General features: G+C 39.0%; 1 protein-coding gene across 1 annotated transcript in view; it reads right to left on the bottom strand.

The window, feature by feature from the left end:
- FTO (FTO alpha-ketoglutarate dependent dioxygenase) overlaps positions 1-15,106 on the bottom strand; it is a 373,461-nt gene that overhangs the window by 246,786 nt on the left and 111,569 nt on the right. Inside the window, exon 4 of the mRNA XM_059043778.2 lies at positions 1,446-1,589. Coding sequence (XP_058899761.1) covers positions 1,446-1,589 — 144 coding nt within the window. The remainder of the gene's footprint in view (positions 1-1,445; positions 1,590-15,106) is intronic.

The raw sequence follows: 15,106 nt of genomic DNA, 5'->3' as shown, positions 1-15,106 counted from the left end.
TTCTATGACAAAGGAGGCAAGGATATACAATGGAGAAAAGACAGTCTCTTCAATAAGTGGTGCTGGGAAAACTGGACAGCTACATGTAAAAGAATGAAATTAGAACATTGCCTAACACCATACACAAAAATAACCTCAAAATGGATTAAAGACTTAAATGTAAGACCGGACACTATAAAACTCTTAGAGGAAATCATAGGAAGAACACTCTTTGACATAAATCACAGCAAGATCTTTTTTGATCCACCTCCTAGAGTAATGGAAATCAAAACAAAAATAAACTAATGGGACCTAATGAAACTTAAAAGCTTTTGCAAAGCAAAGGAAACTATAAACAAGAAGAAAAAATGACTCTCAGAATGGGAGAAAATATGTGCAAATGAATCAATGGACAAAGGATTAATCTCCAAAATGTATAAACAGCTCATGCAGCTTAATATTAACAAAACAAACAACCCAATCAAAAAATGGGCAGAAGACCTAAATAGACATTTCTCCAAAGGAGACATACAGATGGCCAAGACACACATGAAAAGCTGCTCAACATCACAAATTATTAGAGAAATGAAAATCAAAACTACAGTGAGGTATCACCTCACACCAGTTAGAATGGGCATCAGCAGAAGATCTACAAACAACAAATGCGGGAGATGGTATGGAGAAAAGGGAACCCTCTCGCACTGTTGGTGGGAATGTAAATTGATACAACCACTATGGAGGTTCCTTAAAAAACTAAAAATAGAATTACCATATGACCCAGCAATCCCATACAGGGCATATACCCTGAGAAAACCATAATTCAAAAAGACACATGCACCCCAATGTTCACTGCAGCAGTATTCCCAATAGCCAGGTCATGGTAGCAACCTAAATGCTCATCGACAGACGAATGGATAAAGAAGATGTGGTACATATATATAATGGAGTATTACTCAGCCATAAAAGGAACGAAATTGGGTCATTTGTAGAGACGTTGATGGATCTAGAGACTGTCCTACAGAGTGAAGTAAGTCAGAGAGAGAAAAACAAATATCGTATATTAATGCTTATATGTGGAATCTAGAAAAATGGTACAGATGAACTGGTTTGCAAGGCAGAAATAGAGACACAGATATAGAGAAGAAACGTATGGACACCAAGGGGGGAAAGTGATGGGGTGGTGGTGGTGGTGGCGGTGGGATGAACTGGGAGATTGGGATTGACATGTATACACTAATATGTATAAAATAGATAAATAATAAGAACCTGCTGTATAAAAAATAAAATAAAATTCAAAAAAATAAAAATTAGCAGTATCTTTTAAAAAACCTAGTCACATGTAGATGTTTCATTATCACTATAAAAAACCTGAAAAGTTTATTTCAAAAGACATATGCAAAATATGTACCCAATAATCTAAAACCTAGACACTAGAGCATCAGTATAGCTTTGATCCTCCCAATTACCAAGCATAAAATAGCAGTCTCCTTGGTGAAGGGGTATCGCCAAACCAGGTGTCTCTATGTCCCATGAGATCTTAAAACCAACGTGCCAAATATCAGGATCTCTGCCTTCGAGTTGAGGGTCATCCTCACTTTCCTCTTCAGGGTCTGTCAAAAGAGAAGAGAGTTGTCAGAAAGGAAATGTTTCATCTAAAGTTCTGGGTTTCATAACAGTTACCTTAGGAATAACTGAGGTTTTAATAAAATATGGATAAGTGAACTATATACTCTTTTTACGTCATTTTTTTTTAAAACACATTCTTTAGAATATTTTTAACATGTCATTTATTTTTTATTCAAAAAAATCTGAAAATGGTGAGGAAATAACCACAGATACGAAAGAAAATGAAAGAAGATTATTTTGTTCAATTCCATGTAACTAAATTAGAAAATCTGGATAGGTTTTTAGGAAAACATTAATGACCAAAACTGACCCCAGAAGAGGTAGAAAAACTAAAAAAAGCCCAAGAAGGTATAGGGGTAGTTGTCAAAGAACACAGGAGTAGAGAGCTGCAAAGGAGAATTCTATCAAAAAATTAAGAAGTGGGTAATTTCAATCCACTGTAAATTGGTCAAGAGCACAGAAAAAGAAAAGTGTCCAAATTCTCCTCATAAAGACAAAATACGTATCAAAATCCAAAGCAAGCTCACGCATGTGCACGTACACACACACACCAGTCTCACATCTGAAAATCAATGCATAATTCTTAAATACAGTACAGATGATCCCCAACTTAACGACTTTTCAACTTTACAATGGTGTGAAAGCAACATGCATTCAGTCAAAACCATACTTCGAATTTTGAATTTCATCCTACCCGAGGCTAGCGACATGCAGAACAATACTCTCTTGTGATGTTGGGCAGAGACAGCTCCACGTCAGCCACGTGATCAGAAAGGTGGAGAACTAATACACTTAAAACCATTCTGTGCCCATACGACCATTCTCATTTTCACTTTCAGTACAATATTCAATAAGTTACATGAGATATTCAACACTCTATTACAATATACTTTGTGTCTGATGATTTTGCTCAGCTGTAGGCTAATGTAAGTGTTCTGAGAAGGTTTAAGGCAGGCTAGGCTAAGCTATGATCTTCGGTAGGTTAAGTGTATTAAATGCATCTGTGACTTATGATATTTTCAACTTACAATGGGCTTATTCGGAGATAACCACATTGTAAGTCATGGAAGATCTATATAAGAAAACAGAACCCAAATCCAGCAGCACATTAAAAGGATAACTTTCCATGATCAAGTAGAACTTATTCCATGAGTACAAGGATAGTTCAATATGCAAAAGTCTATACTTAAAATTCATCATATTCATAGATGAAAACAAACAAACAACAGATATATGAGTCACCAGAATTACACAAATGTGTGTGACAAAATATATCCTTTTGCAGTAAAAACCTCAATAAGATAGCAATGGGTGGTTAGTTCCTTAACATTATACAATACAGATCTATCTCAATCCCAAAGCCAGCATATTTTAATAGAGAAACATTAGAAACAGTCCCAAAGTTAAGACAATGCTGTTTATCACAACAATGACCCACTTAAACAAATGTAAAGACATATTATGTTCTTGGGAAATAAGACGAAACATCATGGAAATGCCGGTTCTCCCTAAATCATCTATACATTTGACACAAACACAACAAAAATACCAACAGGATTGATTTTTTAGGTGATTGGGGCAGGTCAGTAGACAAGCTGATTCTCTAATTAGAAATATAAACAAGCAAGCACAGACACGGAATTTTTTTTTTAACTCTACAAAGAGCTCCTACACATCAATAAGATAAAGATCAATTATCACATAGAAAAATGGGCAAAAGTTATAAAGACAGAACACATAAAATGAAATGAGTTTGTAAACATATAAAAAGATGTTCAAACTCATTTATGTAAGAGAAATACAAAGCCATAATAGATATTTTTCACCTATCAGATCACAAAACAATCAAGCACTTTGATAAAATATGGTGTTAGTAAGAGTGCAGCAAAATGGCACATTCTCATTCTCTGTAGAAGACTATTTGGCAATTTCTATCAAAATTACAAATACATAAACCCTTTGAACTTATAAGAATTCCACAATTCCACTTTTAGGAATGTATGCTAAAATTCCTACTTGCAGAGGTCGCAAATTGAGTGAGGATATTTACTGTAATACTGTTTATAAGAGCAAAAGGTCAGAATAACCTAAATATCCATCAATAAGTTTCTGGTTTAATAAATTATGAAATGTCCAAGTAATAAGTAATATATAGCCACTAAAAGTAACATGAGTATGCACTGATAGAGAACTATCTGATATATTTTTAAGGGAAAGAAAGGCATAGGCTATAATTTGTGTAAAAAGTACAAACCCACACATGTACGTATATGTACATATAGTATTTCTGGAAGGAAAGTCAAGACTGACTTTTCTGGGCAGAGAACTACATGGCTGGGACAAGGAGTGGGAGAGACGTAAAAGAAGTGGAAGGCACACACTATGGTTCACCTACACTAATAGTCCTGCACTTACATAAAAACTTGTAAAACTTCACCTAAGAAATATTTACTGAGCAGTTACTGTATACAAGGCACTGACGTGGGCAGTTGGGGTACATCAGTAAATGAAACGAAGACCTAGGCCCAGGGGAGCTTTCCTTCCAGGGGAGTTGTAAATGTTCATCACTGATTACTAAAAAAGGGAACATTTTAAATTCCATTAGACTTTAATCCACTAGACTCTGGTCTTCAAGGGCAGGGTCCATTTTTCTGTTTCATCCACATTTAGAGCCCCAGTGACTGGTATATAAGAAGCATCCAATGAACATCTGTACTAAATTGCCTGCTTAAAAACAAAATGTTCTTTCAGTTCACACCGTGCACGGTCCTTACTGTGCTAGATGGCAGGAAAAGAAAATGTTAATTATGGGGGGGGGGAAACAAATGCAAATTAAATCAAATAATGTAATAAAGCGTGACACTGCTAAATTAGGACAGTTCTCAATATTAAAGAAATCTAGAGAAGAGACAGGTTCAATGAGGATTAGAATGGGTAGAGCAGAATTCTTGGAGAAGATCAAACTTGAAAGACAAGTACGGTTTAGACTCATAGAGGGCAGAGTACAAAGATGTAAAGTTTTATGCCATCAAAATGGACAATAAAGCATGTTTTACTTAGGCTGCATCGTGTGCATGCCACATACACAGTCCAAAAGTATGTGCTCCCAGATGGCACATATTCACATACAGAGTCCCTAAATTCTGAACATCTTACTCTCCAGTAACTGCACCAGGGTCAGAGGCAGTAAGAGAAAGGAAAAAGAAACTCCCCTTTATAACTATTTGTTCCCATTACTTTGCACAGGTATGGTGAAAAAAAATCAGACCAGAAATCCAAGTTCATGGTCTCTTCAAAGAAGGAATGCTACCAGAACCTTTACGGACACATGCAACTGTGGAGATCTTCAATTCTCTAAGTTTGAATCTAAAACCTGGGACTTCCCTGGCAGCACAGTGGTTAAGAATCTGCCAGCCAATGCAGGGGACACAGATTCAAGCTCTGGTCCGGGAAGATCCCACATGCCGTGGAGCAACTAAGCCCGTGCGCCACAACTGCTGAGCCTGCGCACCTAGAGCCTGTGCTCCACAACAAGAGAAGCCACCACAGTGAGAAGCCTGCGCACCACAATGAAGACCCAATGCAGCCAAAAATAAATAAATAAATTTATTCAATAAAGTAAAATAAATTCTGCCATAGGAACAGAATCTTACCTTTTGTCATATGCATTATTTCTGATACATATTTTCTCAAATACTCTTTAGTTAAGAGCAATTTTTAGCTAGATTTCTTTAAAGTCATAGAATTAAAAAGTCCAAAGCCATTTTCTAGGTTAATCCCGAAAACATTTTAAAGAGAGTCCTCTGGAACAGTAGTGACAAATACCTTATATATCAGAGGACACAACGAATTCACTGGTTGTGGCTTTTCTGAGGACTGGTGTAGAATCACTGAAATTTCCTCTAGGCTCAGCAGGAAAGAGTGGTATGATTGATTACTGATGTCTGTCACAGGCACTTGAAGGGAGCTAGCAGCATCAGAACTAGATATTTGCTGTCCATGTCTGATGACATTTTCCAGGAAGTTCCTGTACATAATATATAGTTACACATAATACACAGTTACACCTGAAAATACCAGAATTTGCAAAACTAGATCCTATGGACCAGAAAAGAGCTCACAAAGATATATAGCTTGACCTTCACTGTATTTTCTGAACAAATCTAAAGTTAGCTGCCCACTGATAAAAGTGCTTTGTGTAAAAATACCAGTTTCCAGCTACTCTTGAATTATAAGCTCAAATATCACTGGGGCAGTCACAAGTGGCTGTAGGTAAGAAGTAGCAGCCCGTTTTAGACAAGGCACTAGTGGCAGTCCCCAGTCAGCCACTTGACTCCTTTGCAGTACCTGCCTAGCCCCTACAGGCATTCAAGTCCATGAACCTTGCTTTAGCCTACAGGCAAATCAGCCCTATCCCCTGCTTTTGTAAGGTTTAACAGGAACAGTCAGGAGCATTCATCTGCATACTGTCCACAGCTGCTTTCACACAGAACAACAAGGTTGAGCAGCTAAGACACAGACCATAAGGCCCATAAAGCTGAAAATCTTTACTATCTGGTCCTTTATACAGAAAACATTTGCCAACTGCTGCTCTAGAGTCTTGATATCTGTGATTTGATAGAGATGCCTACAGCACATATTAGTGAGGAAGCTGAGGCTGAATAAAGTAATAATGATACAATGTGACTAACACCTACGAATGTTGAAACCGAGGGGGGGGGCGCCTATGGGGCTCGCAGGCATGGAGGCCTTTTTGTCCCCCATTTCTTATAAGCAAGACTCCAGCCTCCAAGACATTCCCTGAGTGCCAAAGGGCAGATTCAAACAGTTGCAAATCAAGGGAGGAGCAGCCAGGAAACCACCTGAGGCAAGATTAAAGGAACCAGAGAAGCTCATCAAGATTACAGAGTGCAGGAGACCCTGCACACACCCTAATCTTGTCAGCAACCCCACCCTTTTGAAACTCTGCAGAAGAAAGAAGAATGCAAGACTGTTAGAGCCTTGATCCTTATTGCATACCCCTGACCATGAGCTCCGACTCTAAGACCTCTCCCTATTCCCCAAAGAGGGGGCACACTTCTTGAGGCGCTAGCCCGCTGTGCTCCCCACTTTGCCTGGCAAAGAATAAAACCACCCTTTCTTTCCCCTCCAAAACTCTATCTCTGTATCTCATTTCCGCATTGGTGTACAGGGAGCCAAGATTTTGGCAGCAATGTCATGTGACTAATACCAGCATACAACATAATAAAGCAATTAATGCTAAATTATTTGATAAGATCAATTTAGCAAAAGAATATTGATATGAGAACTCAATATTTATATGTGTGATACCCCAAGGCTTGCAGGCTGCTTCATTCTAGAGGGTTCTAATGATAACAGATGGAGCAAGTAGCCCAAGAAAAAAAATAGAGACATTTTAAGAAGACTTTTCATATGTCCCTCCCTGGTCAAATCAACAACAACTTAACTTTAAAAACAAATGATTTTTAAACTACAAAGCCAATGATTTTCAGGTAGTTTTAATGCCACCAAGTATGGACGTTCTAAAAAGCGATCATCTTTATTGGCTAACAGACTGGTTGACTACTTTCCCCTCTAAATTTCATCCTCACACTCTTCTCAATATGGAACCAATAAAGTCCTGAACAACAAACAGAGACGGTAATTGCAATCAGTGTTGCCTGATGTCTCCCATAAATCCAGCACCTCTGCAATGTGCTCATTAAAATAATGTTTTGTTGAAAGTTTGTTTCCTCAGTCAGCTGGGTAGGGAGGAGGGAAGCTATATGTCTGATAAATTTTTTATTGCATAAATACAGTGTTGCCCACTTTCTCAATAAAATCAACTTGTAATTACCTATAGCAACTGCAACTGATTACTGTTCCCCTATGTTATTTTGGAAACAAGCAGAGGCAATTGGCTCCTACTTGCCTTTGAACTTTAGTAACGTTGAAACGATTTTAAGTATCTCAATGTGTTTGGTGCATTCCCTGCTCCCACTAACCAAACTACTAAAGAACTGAAAGATGTGACAAAATACAAAAGAAGACTAAGTTTAAACGTCAAGTTTAAAATGTCCAAAACTGCCCCTGCCTAGTTAAACCAATTTGATTTATTTATACTAACTAGTTTTTGAGAAAAAATTAATTCCATTTAATAAAAGATAAATGCCATCAAATATTTTGTTTCCATTCACAAAGCTGTATGCAAACAGTGTCGCATAGAAAGCAAAGATAGAAGCCTGAGCACGAAAGAAGAGATGACAGTTCTAATCAAGTAAAATATATCACTTGAAATTTTCTACCATATTTAACAGCATATACCATTAATAATGTATGTCAATAATTTCCCTGATATGTAAATATATATTCATCATCACCACACATTAAAAAAATAGCCCTGGGCTTCCCTGGTGGCGCAGTGGTTGAGAATCTGCCTGCCAATGCAGGGGACACGGGTTCGAGCCTTGGTTTGGGAAGATCCCACATGCCGCGAAGCAACTAGGCCCGTGAGCCACAACTACAGAGCCTGCGCATCTGGAGCCTGTGCTCCGCAACAAGAGAGGCCGCGATAGTGAGAGGCCCGCGCACCGCGATGAAGAGTGGCCCCCGCTTGCCACAACTAGAGAAAGCCCTCGCACAGAAACGAAGACCCAACACAGCAAAAATAAATAAATTAATTAAATTAAAAACAAACAAACAAAAACTATTCCCTTAAAAAAAAAAAAAACAGCCCTATTTCCTATTCCCTATTCCCTTAGCCAAGTGCTAAAATTCTAAGACTCTGGACCTGGCAACTATCTTCTGTTTCCTTAACCCTATACCTAGAGGGGCTTAAATAGCAGGTACCTTCCTATCCATGTCACAGATATTGAGGCAGGAGAAACCCAGAAGTTGCAGAGGGTCAGCTGGTGTACGGAGCCTAAGGATGCTTTCTCTGTCCAGCACTGATCTATGACATTCCAGTGCTTGGGACAAGAAATCATTTCTTAAAATGGAGACAGAAAGTGAAAGGGGAAGGTATGAGGCTGGGAAGACACATTCTCGAAGGAAAATGGCATGGTGGGTGTTTAGGCACATAACTGATTCTGAGTTGTAAGAGTATTACATGAATGACATGGATTTGCAAGTGAAGAGGCTGGAGAGGTAGCGAGAGGCCAGGACATGGCGGGTTTTGTGAATCATGGTAAGCAAGCTAGACTTATACTGAGGGCAGTGGCAGACACTGATAATGACTTTTTCATAGGGTCAGATCTGTTTTTCAGAATGATCTCCCGGGAAGGCAGATGCTTCTGTGTGCAGACTTTGGATACTTTTCCTGGATATAGGTTTCCAAAGTAATGGCAAATGGCCTAAGCCAGAGAACATTTGGGAAACACTCCTGAAGGACTCTATCCCTTAGAAAGAAGGGTGGGTCGGGAAGAAGGCTTCCTGAAAGAGCTCTACCATTTAAAAATGCTTTCCTTGATTGGTTATGAGGAACAAGCAGTCAAGCTGGCTGCTAACACAGAGCACATTACTGAGCCACTGAGGAATGAATGGTCTGAAGAAATGGAGAATTCAGAAGTTGGAAGGAAACAAAACAAAACAACACCCTAATCAGTCTCAGCTCAGAATCTATAACAAGAAGCTGCTCTAACATGTCTCGAAACAAGCCATCAGGACAAACATAGTCCCCTGACACACATAAATTATAAAATTAATTATAAGTGTTCTAGGATTTCAGGAGAAATACTGAAAACCCTTTACTGAAAAATCCGAAGCCTTTCAACATGACGTCTGCCTCTGTCAGCTTTCAGATAAAGCATTTGGAAAAAAAAAAAAAGGTTTTTTAAGATATAAACATTCACATACATAGGAGAACCTCATTATATCATGTTTCATGGACTTGGGGGAATAAAGGGAAAGTGAGAAAAGGAGAGAAAAACTGCTCTGGGGGCTCTTGGCTAAAGCTTTAAGACCACGACATTATCTGAAATAAAATATGAAATGAGGAGAGGAAGCAGAGAGACTTGTCAAATAATACATTCCCCGAACCAAAGCTTCGAACAAGAGAGGTTGCAATTCTGTGGGCAACCTCAGGAAAGTACAGAGAGAATCATGGAGCCTTAGAGGAAACCTTGATGTTGTAAACAGCATAGAAGACCAGAATCAAACTGGATTAATCAAAAGAGAATAATGGTTTGCTAACCCAGCTTCAGGCAAAGCTTTATCCAGGGTTCAAAATACATGTCCAAGACCCAGTTTCTCTCCTTCCCAAAGCTCCTGAAAAAGAGTGGCCACAAAAGCTGGAGGTGGTCATTTGGGGGCCACGAGAAGTTTGTTTCCCTCAAGAAGAGAAAGCTACAGCTCAAAAAGAGCCACAATATGAAGGGGAAGAAGTTTGAAACTGACCACACATTACTGTCAAAATAAGGTCCACTTGAAGCCCGTGAGACTCAGTAGTAAATAAAAGAATTCCTTATCTTTTTAAATTAAGCTTGTTTGGGTCAAGTATCTGCTATCTGCAATCAAAAGAATCCTAATACTCAACAGAGATCATAGTTGCAGAAATCAGAAGAGTTATTGGACAGTGGCCACAATGTAGTTGAACAGCACAAACTACTCAAGAACAAAAGATGCCTACTGATTTTGGGCAAAAAAAATACTGATTTTGCATTATACGCACATACAAAGAAGGATCAAGACACAAACCATGCCTTCAAAGAGCTTACAATTCTAATTCAAATACCTGTAAAACTAATGCATGGCCTTAGAAGTCAAGACAATGGTTACTGCTGGGGAAAAGAATATGCTGGAAGGGAACATTTCTGGGGTACTAATGTTTTCTTTATTGATCTGGGAGCTAGTGACACAGATATGTTCGGTCTGTGACAATTCACCAAGCTACATGTTTATGATGTTTGTAATATTTCAATAATTTAAAAAAGAAAAACTTCAATAGACCAGGTGGAAGACAAAGTTAAGAAAACCTCTGAGAGTATATTAGAAAAATACAAAAAGATTAAAAATAAGAGAATAAGTAAGAAAATTAGAGGAAACAGTCCAGAAGGTTCGAGAACCAAACCATATGGATTCTAGAGAGAAGAGAAAACTGGAGAGAAAGAAACCATTAACATAGTGAGTCAAGAAAATATCCCACATTGAAGGACATGAGTTTCCAGATGGACAGGACCCACCAAATGCCAGTAAAATGGATGAAAAAAAATATCACTGCAAACTTATAAAACATTAGGAAAAAAATCCAACCAAAAAAGTCACATAAAGGATAAACAAAAAAATCAGAGCTCTCAACATGAACACTGGAAGATAAAAGACACTGATACAATGCCTTCAAAATTCTGAAGGAAAATTATTTCCTGTCAAGATTTCCATACCTGAAGTATCTACACATGTTAATGTAGAATAAAGATAATTTAAGACATTCAAGGTCTCAAAAATTTACCTTCTAAGCACCCTTTCTCGAGAAACCATTAGAGGATATGCTCCACCAAAATAAAGAAACAAATCAGGAAAGAGACGGACATGGGTTGCAGGAATCTGAAAACTCCCAACAGAGGAGACTGGATTATGATGAAGGGATAACACCAGATGGAACACCTGGGCTGCTCTTTTCTGATGAGCCACCGCAAACTTCACATCCCACTTCTAAAATTGTAGGCTTTAAATATGTGCAGTTTATCGTATGTAAATTATACCCCAATAAAGTTATGGAGAGAGGGGAAAAAAAGTTCAGCCATTCTTATTGGCCTAGCCTTCTCTTGACAATTAGGAGATGTCACTGCTAGGCTTCTTTTCTCACGGGCACTGGACACTGCCACTCTTTTCTGGTGAAAAGATATGGGACTTGATATAACCATCTCTCATCACCTCTGCCTCTTCTAACCTGGTCCACCATCGCTAGTCTGGATTACCCAACGGCCTCTTGCAGCTCCCCTGCTTCCAGTGCTGCCTCCCTTCTGCTCCAAACTGCAATGGTTCTCCATCTCACTCCAAGTATAAGCCCAGTATTTGTATTACAGTAGCCTCTCCTTATCTGCGGTTTCACTTTCTGTGGTTTCAGTTACCCGCAGTCAACTGCAGTCTGAAAATATTAAATGGAAAGTTACAGAAATAAACAATTCATAAGTTTTTAAGTTGCGCGCCGTTCTGAGCGGCATGATGAAATCGTGCACCATCTGGCTCTGTCCTGCCTGGAAAGTAACTCACCCCTTTGTCCAGTGTAGCCTGCTTAGTAGCCCTCTAGTTATCAGATCAACTGTCACAGTATCAAAGTGCTTGCATTCCAGTAACCCTTATTTTACTTAGCAATGGCCCCGAAGCATAAGAGTAGCGATGCTGGCAATTCCAATATGCCAAAGAGAAGCTGTAAAGTTCTTCCTTTACGTGAAAAGGTGAAAGTTCACGACTTAGTATGGAAAGAAAAAGAACTGTATGCTGAGGTTGCTAACATCTATGGTAAGAACAAATCTTCTATCTGTGAAATTGTGAAGAAGGTAAAAGAAATTTGCACTAGTTTTTGCTGTCGCACCGCAAACTGCAAAAGTTACGGCGACAGTGCATGATAAACGTTTAGTTAAGACAGGCAAGGTATTAAATTTGTACAATACGAAATTTTGAGACAGAGACCACAGTCACAGAATTTTTATTACAGTATATTGTTATAACTGTTCTATTTTGTTATTATTGTTGTTAATCCCTTACTGTGCCTAATTTATAAATTCAACTTCATCGTGGGTATGTATGCATAGGAGAAAACATAGTCTACATAGGGTTCAGTACTATCCGCGGTTTCAGGCATCCACTGGGGGTCTTGGAACGCATCCCCCGTGGATAAGGGGGGGGGCCTACTGTACAATATTAGAAGGCCCTATATTCCACCCTGCCCCGCCCCTAGTCTTGCCTATCTGACTTCACTTCTGTTACTTTTCTTTTTCTCTGCCTCTATTCTATTCACACTTGTTGCTTCTGAAACATCCCAAAGTCATGTTCCATCCCTGAGCCTTCAATATTCACTCACTCTCTTCTTCCAGTCTTTGCTCCAGTGTTACCCAACTAAAGGAAGCTTGACTTTCCTATTTAAAACTGTAAGCCTGTGCCTCACCCTTATACAAGCTTATCTGTTTCTTTCTTGTCTCGCTTTGCTAAAACATAAGCTCCATGAGGGCAGGGATTTTTGTTCATTGCTGCATGCTCAGCATCTAGAAGAGTGCTTGGCAAACAGTAGATGCTTACTGTTAATTGAATAAATATCAATAGTTGCACGGGGGTAAAAAAAATGTGACTTATCAAACAAGTTTTACTGAGCAGTGTGTAAGTGACTTCAAAAATAACAAAGGGAAGGCATGACACACTGAAACAAACAAGATCAAATGAGCTTTGGGACCACAGACAGGGCTGCTGGGAAACTAATAAAAACACTAAAAAGCATTTTTTTAAATTATGAGTGCTCTAAAACTTCTAGTTGCAATCTAGCTTTTCATGGTCTCAAAGGCTGCTAAGAAACATAAAGCTACTCACTTCGAAATAGAGTTAAGGATTATGGAAACAAATTTCCATCCTTCAGTGGATTCAACTTTTCCGGAGTCAGAGACATAAATGGGAAGCCTAGAGTTCCAAGAAAATTATTGCAAAGTCCCTGCTTTCTAGCCTATTACATACGCAACAGGAGTCATGGGCCTCTTCTTCCGTTTCCTCCTTTGTCCTTCATGGGAAACCTGGGAAATTATATCAAAAATCTGTAATAGTTGACACTAGTTAAAATTCTTAAGAATTGTGCTCTTTTTCTATGAAGACTGTATCACAGAAAATATTTCCTTCCAAACAAACAAAAATAGTAACTGTTTCGGTGATCCTTTTGAAGGGGTTCAAACCAAAGAACAAGGTGTAGGACTATATTAAACCATGGGTTGTTAATATCTTCCCTGCAAGATTTGTTTTTTTTATATCTAGGAGGAGCAAGCAATTGCCAGCAAAGCTAGAATAGGAAAATCAAATACTCTGCCTATTTACACATGGTTCCCTAAAGCCATTCCTGATTAAAAATTGTACTATTTCAATCCTCCTACTGGAGACAGCCATTAACTAGCACTGCTTGGGAAGTCAATGAATTTAGTGTATAATTAATGATACATGTGTCCTATACCAATTACTTCTCAATGACCTCTACTGACAGAAATAAACCAAGGAGGGATGATTGGCTCATTATAAATCTACATGAAGATTTCACCGGGAAAAGGTATTGAGAGCAAAGTCCTGCAAGATCTTAAGCTTCAACTGAACTGAACTTCAGCAGGAAGTAATAACTTCTGTTTCGGGATACCCAGTGCATTTTACATGAACCTCTCCTGTGGCTGTAACACTCCCTTTTCACTAAGTAACCATGTGACCTTGGACAAATCACTCCCATTCTCCCTGCCTCAGTGTTTTCATCTGTAAAATGAGAGGCTGAACTAGTTGAGTTCAAAAGTCCCTTCCGGATCTGACATTTCATCATTTCATAATTATAACCACCAGAGCACACCTTACTTCACCTATCCTCTCAAGGCAAGAAGGGTACTTGATTCACCTTTGGCGTTTCCACGCTGTCTAGAACAGCTACCTGAACCTCCCTTAGCAACTGTTCCACCAACATGTTCAACGAGGCAGAAAACAGTACAGTTGTCTGAAATTTCCATTCTTTTTGCCCCCTTAAGGCCCTTCCCAACCCCAATTATGATTTTAACTGACATGGTTCCCTTCGAGCTCACCCTTACCATACCTCTGGCAGGATTCTAAAGAGGTCAGAGAATTAAACATAGCACGTGTCACCTGGAAGAAATGCACCCAGCAAAACATTTCAAGGCACATGCTTTTTAAACCATCTGACCCAACATGACACACACAGCCAGAGACCTAGAGAGGTTCCCTTTCCTAGTCTAATGCATCCCGGTCATTTGAGAGGAGGTACAGAAAGCTACAGCAGATATTGTGGGGAGAGGGCGGGGAGAAGGGAGAGCATCAGGACCTGCAAACAAGAGAAAGTAGAACATTCCCGTAACCTTTCCAGAGGTGGACGTTTTAAAAACCAAACTCCCACAGGTAACTATACTGCAGGGGCAGGAAATACCTGCTCATAAGGCATTAGCCTTAGCTAAATTCTGAAACCAGAATGTCTGCATTCAAATGTCTGCGTTCAAATCCTAGTTATGCTAATTCATAGCTGTATAACTGTGGAAAAGTTCACCATCCTCCTGTGTCTCAGTTTCCTTGTCTGTAAAATGAGGATAACAGTAGTACTTCGTTCATAGGGTTAAAAATAAAATGGGTTAATACATGTAAAATGCTTCTACCAGTGCCTGGCACATCGTAGGTACTCAATAAATGAGAGCACCTAGTATTGCTACCATTATGGGATAGAGTTCTGGGAACCTCGGGGGTTAAGGGAACGAAGGAATTACCCTGCTCCTACAGATTCAAATTCTGCAGTTCCCTCATCTAGGTGATAACCGCAAGGATAAAG

The sequence above is a fragment of the Kogia breviceps genome, chromosome 18 (assembly GCF_026419965.1).
Source record: "Kogia breviceps isolate mKogBre1 chromosome 18, mKogBre1 haplotype 1, whole genome shotgun sequence".
Taxonomy (NCBI): Eukaryota; Metazoa; Chordata; class Mammalia; order Artiodactyla; family Physeteridae; genus Kogia; species Kogia breviceps.
The sequence above is the reverse complement of the archived record's forward strand: the minus strand, read 5'-3'. Positions and strand labels throughout refer to the sequence as shown.